This window comes from Aplysia californica, unplaced genomic scaffold, assembly GCF_000002075.1.
Source record: "Aplysia californica isolate F4 #8 unplaced genomic scaffold, AplCal3.0 scaffold01434, whole genome shotgun sequence".
Lineage (NCBI taxonomy): Eukaryota > Metazoa > Mollusca > Gastropoda > Aplysiida > Aplysiidae > Aplysia > Aplysia californica.
In genome coordinates this window covers 53,690-59,165 of record NW_004798704.1, presented here as the reverse complement: position 1 = coordinate 59,165, position 5,476 = coordinate 53,690, and the positions used below count along the sequence as shown (strand labels likewise).

Below are 5,476 nucleotides of genomic sequence, written 5' to 3'. Positions count from 1 at the left end.
CCGCCCGGCAATGCTACTGACTGATTTTGTTTTTAAGGCCATTCCCAATGGACTGATTTATCAATGTCATGCAGTGGGTGGTTGGTGGGTGCCGTGGTGTGGTTTGCTCCTTCTTTCCTACCAAACATCTATCGTCCTTATCTCCCCTTCTTCTTTGTTTATGTTTGTTGCTCTCTTGTAACACCTCTAATCTTCTGGCGCTCATATGACCTTATGCAGTTGTGAGCGCCGTAAAACTTCTACTACAACTAAAATGTGTCATGCTCATACTGTTAGAACAACATAGGGGGGGCTGCTGCTTTCTCTGCCCTCATCCTCACTATCGTCAGTTTCCCTCGACTTCTTTTGTATGTTTGTGAACAGCTATTTCCGGGGTGCCTTGACGGTCGAAGCAAACTTTGTGCTGTTGAGGCTAGAGAGATATGAGCAGAGTGAGCCTGATTTTTCGTTTGGACTTCTCTGTTGACATCCACCCCTTGGCCCTCATTTGACCTTATTCAGTTGCTAGCTCCCTAAAAACCTTACCAAAACCAAACTAAACTAACTTTGTTTCTTTGATCCTCCAGATGGCAGTTTACGCCTGGAGCCCAACACTTGGAACTCGAGGCCGGCAAAGGTAGTGTACTATAACTAATAATTTAGCAATGACAATGACAAATTAAATTTTCATCCAAATTGCTTAAATATGGGTTTTAATGAAAATAGAGTAAATTCTAAGAACTATGGTTTTTTAATTTAAAAAATTCATTGATAAATAAAAAAGTTATTGGGATTTTTGTTTGCAAAATGTTGGAGGACCTTCATATAGGAAAATATCGCCAAAATGTGGGACATGTTTTGGTGTATTTTGAGGAAAATGTCTAACACATATAGTGCTGTGGGGTTACCCTTGGATCTGGACACATTAGCAAAACATATTTTGTCCAGAAATGCGTATTACATTTTCAACCACATTTTATTCAATTGGTGCTATGTATTTGTCCTGACTGTGGGGGCAATCTGTACCATGCTTTTAAATATATATATATTTTAAATACTCACTGCTACATCCACGTGGTGTATATTCATACATACACAAACACATGCACACATACAAACAGAAAAGGAAGAATACATCTCGCTCAGCTGTTTAAAATCAATGTTCACTTATCTTTCTGAAAATGTCAGTGGGTGGTTGGTGAGAGCTCTGGTGGGGTTTACTCCTTCTTTTCTTTCAAACATCTATTGTCCTTCTTTTTTGTCTTTGTTACTCTCTTGTAACACCTCTCACTCTTATCTTCGGCACTTATGTGACCGTATTGTTTTGAAAATTCCGTAAAACACTTACTAAAAGAAATGACAATGTGTCAGTGTACTCCTCGGCTACTTGACCTAATGAGATGTGATGTCTGTCGCACACTAATGCCTGTCTGGCACACCCCCCCCCGGGCAATGCCTTTGACTGAAGTGTCTTTAGGCCGTTCCCAAAGGAAAGGAGGGAGATTTACATGTTGGTATGCACAGTAGAATTGTAAATGGGCTGACTTATCAATGTCATGCTCATATTGTGCCGGTACAAATGGGGGAACTGCTGCTTTTTCTTTCCTCATCCTTACTATCGTCATTTTTCTTCTACTTCTTATGTTTGTCACTCTCTTTTGAACTGCTATTTTAGGGGTGCCTTGATAGTCAAAGTACACTTTGTGCTGTTGAGGCTAGAGAGGTAAGCAGAGAAAGCCTGATTCCCCGTTTGGACTTCTCTGTTGACGTCCACCCCAAGGCGCTCATATGACCTTATGCAGTTGCGAGTGCCGTAAAAACCTTACTAACAAAAATATTAAAAAAATTTTCTTACTCCCCCCCTTCCCCCACCAGATGATTGATCACCTGTATGAGACAGACCCTGAGCTGAAGGCTGTCCATGATCGTATGGTCGCAGAGGCAGAGAGCCTGTCTCCAGATGTCACAATTGTCACGGCCTATTACAACTTGGGCAAGCTCAACAAAGGAGGGATGTTTGGGAGCTACACCCCTGATCGTTACAAGCGATGGATGTCTGTGTTTGGACGAATTGACAACCCATTAATAGTGTTCACAGATTCGCCAGATATCATTGATATTTTCACTTCTTTGCGAGCTGGTTTCCCTGATGAAAAGACAAAGATTGTCCCGTTGAACAGGACGAAGTTGTGGTCTTTTTCTTTAGCTCCAGAAATAAAGAAAGTCTATTCTCAGCCAGGTTATCCAAAGTACGACCCGAACACCGTGAATGAGAACTACTCTTGTGTGATGCATGCCAAATTTGAGCTGGTCAATAAAGTTATCAAGGAGAAAATGTTCAACACTAAATACATCACCTGGTTAGACATCGGCCTGTTTCGAGCCGTTATTTCAGAGAAGCATAAGTTCCCAATCTCTGTCCCCGCAGACTTTGACGAGAACAAAATCGCCTACAGTCAACAAAAGAGTTTCCAGTCGCACCTGACACCGTTCCAGATCATTCTCGAGGACCGCATATGGGTGGGAGGAGCCATGTTTCTGGGTCGCCCGGAAGTTCTGTTTGTCTACACGCAGGACTACATGCGCTCGGTGGAGCAGCTCCTCAGCCTGAACATGATGAGCACGGATCAGCAGGTCATTTACATCATGTACCAGCCCGGCTTCGCCTACACCCCGCGTGTGGAGATTCAGACCTACACCACGCACTCCTCTGACGACTGGTTCTACTTGGGCTATGCCATCAAGGAGATGTGGGAGATGCGTATTCGTAGAACTGTCTCCGTCCTCAAGTTCATGCAGACTCTGTTGTGACGTTGGGAGTAGCTGATCTATGAACCTTTGAGCTGGGCAGAGGGTACAGCAAGCTAACATGAATGTTTATGTATTGTAGCTTTTGGGGGGGGGGGGGATTGTAAGAAGCTAAGCTAATAAGTACAGCACTTTAGTCATCAGTGCTTTATGCGTCTCCAAACCACTGAAATGGCAGTGTCCTTAGATTGATATGGTACCGGTAGATATCTTTTTTGATAGGCTACTTTTCAGTATTATGTTGGCTCCAATTGCACCTGGTTTTCTTTTCTGCTACTGGAGATTTTAAAATAGTTTTCTGTGTGTTGATACAGCCTCTGCGAAAGGTTTCAGTGACTTTCTGGAATGTTTTGTTTATGCCATGTGGTCTGACATAACCTGTTACATCTTGGATGGCCTTGATACTGAGCCAGGTTAAATATAGATCAAAATCAATATCTGAATCTTTGAAATTTTCCTCTGGATGTGGTTACAGAATGAACCATGGACCGGTCTATTGCATTTCAGTGACTGTCATTTAAGGTCATAATATCCTGAAACTGATGTCATCTTTTTCATTTTTGTCTCTTCTGTAAATTGTTACACTGAGCTTAGGATTTCTCTAAATTGTTACACTGAGCTTAGGATTTCTGCTCTTGTAATACCTTTTATTCTCACTTTGACTAGTAGTTTTTTTTTTCAGTAATATTTGAGAGTCTGTGTGGTAGCCTGGTTGTTCAGGTTTCCATAGCAGTTTCTTTTGCTGATGTTCCATGGGGTGTTTCTTTGAAGTCATTGTCTCTCTGTACTTTCCCTGTCCTTGTGCTGTTTTGCCTGTGATGTGGTTTTCCAAAGTGCCACAGTTGCCCAACAAGAAGCCAGCGATTGATTCCGGGCTTTTGTTGTGCTTGCAGTTTGTTATGTTGTTCTTATTAATGAAAAGGAAGGTCTGATTTCTCATGTCTTCATTTCTATATTCAATCAAATCATTCTTCCCATTAGCCGCCAACAGAATCATGTATTTGATTGTTTAATGTTTATGTAGTAAACAAAGCTTTTGTTTTAATAGTTTCTCACTCGTATACTGTCAAACAACATCTTCTACTGTCAAACAACGTCTTCTTCTTTGCAAAGAATACTTTTGATCTATTTATTGTGTTTTTTTAAAACTTGGCTTTTAAAAATATTTTGTTATCTTTCACTCATGCATGAACATGTTTTGGATCATGTTTGGTTTATTAGGTAAAGAATCTTCTCCGACAAGGTGTTTCTCTGATGCCTGTCACTCTATTTATTATGGTGCCTTGCATGTCTTTGTTTCCTCTTCCTTAGGGCAGGGGTCACCAGACTTTTACTTTTGCCTGCGGGCAGGATCAGTCTGGCTCGGTCAGTTCGTCTGGCCCACGTGGGTGGTTGACGGGTGCTCTGGTGTGGTTTGCTCCTTCTTTCCTATCAAACAACTATTCTCATCTCCCCTCCTTCTTTTTTGTGTTTTGTTACTCTCTTGTAACACCTCTAATCTTCAGCACTTATATGACCTAATTGTGTTGCAAGTGCTGTAAAACACTTACTAAAACTAGAACGTCTGGCCCACCATCATGCTTCCGTATCGGGAAAAAACTTCAAAGATGTGTTTGTGGCATACTCAGGGTTCAGAACTGATTCCATTGAACTACGTAGTGCAAATTAAATGCACTATTGTAGACTTCGTAACGTCTAGCTAATATTTCACACTCTTGCTGGGCTTTGATGTGACAGATCTTCCATTTAAAACGTTTCCTACCACAAATGGGGATCTCCTATTCGTTCAAGGTCGCCTGCCCATGGTGATTTCACAGAGTAAATGTTTCTTATCCATATTTTTTCGTGTGTTATGTTCATTTATATGTATTGATAAATCAATAGGTCGTTTATTTATTTTTATTTGTAGTATTCAGTGTATTATTGAATCAAACGATTGTCGGGCCCTCATTCAACATTCTCTCACTTTCCCAAAATTTTGGTAATCCCTGCCATAGAGAAACAAAGTTTTCTGGATGGTATGTCCTTTTCATTTAAGGATTGTGTCTTTGTGTCTCTGTAGATGCGTTTGACGCTGTGAAATGTTGTTCTGTTTCCTCTTTGCCATCTTTGCTGTCAGTACATTCCAAGAATCCTCTGCCTTAGTCTGATTATTTTCCTTCTCCTGAGACTCAATATTACTCAGAGCTGAAGTTCTTTAGCTTTTTTCTTATTGCAAATTATTGATATTCCAATATGCAGTGTATATATATAGTCCTTAGATTGATATGGTACCGGTAGATATCTTTTTTGATAGGCTACTTTTCAGTATTATGTTGGCTCCAATTGCACCTGGTTTTCTTTTCTGCTACTGGAGATTTTAAAATAGTTTTCTGTGTGTTGATACAGCCTCTGCGAAAGGTTTCAGTGACTTTCTGGAATGTTTTGTTTATGCCATGTGGTCTGACATAACCTGTTACATCTTGGATGGCCTTGATACTGAGCCAGGTTAAATATAGATCAAAATCAATATCTGAATCTTTGAAATTTTCCTCTGGATGTGGTTACAGAATGAACCATGGACCGGTCTATTGCATTTCAGTGACTGTCATTTAAGGTCATAATATCCTGAAACTGATGTCATCTTTTTCATTTTTGTCTCTTCTGTAAATTGTTACACTGAGCTTAGGATTTCTCTAAATTGTTACAC

General features: G+C 40.5%; 1 protein-coding gene across 1 annotated transcript in view; it reads left to right on the top strand.

The window, feature by feature from the left end:
- LOC101862011 overlaps positions 1-2,892 on the top strand; it is a gene marked incomplete at its 5' end in the record, with an annotated part of 12,852 nt that extends 9,960 nt beyond the window's left edge. Inside the window, 2 exon segments of the mRNA XM_005112832.3 lie at positions 567-616; positions 1,855-2,892. Of these exon segments, the coding sequence (XP_005112889.2) occupies positions 567-616; positions 1,855-2,790 (986 nt within the window).
- Between the last annotated feature and the right edge of the window lie 2,584 nt (positions 2,893-5,476).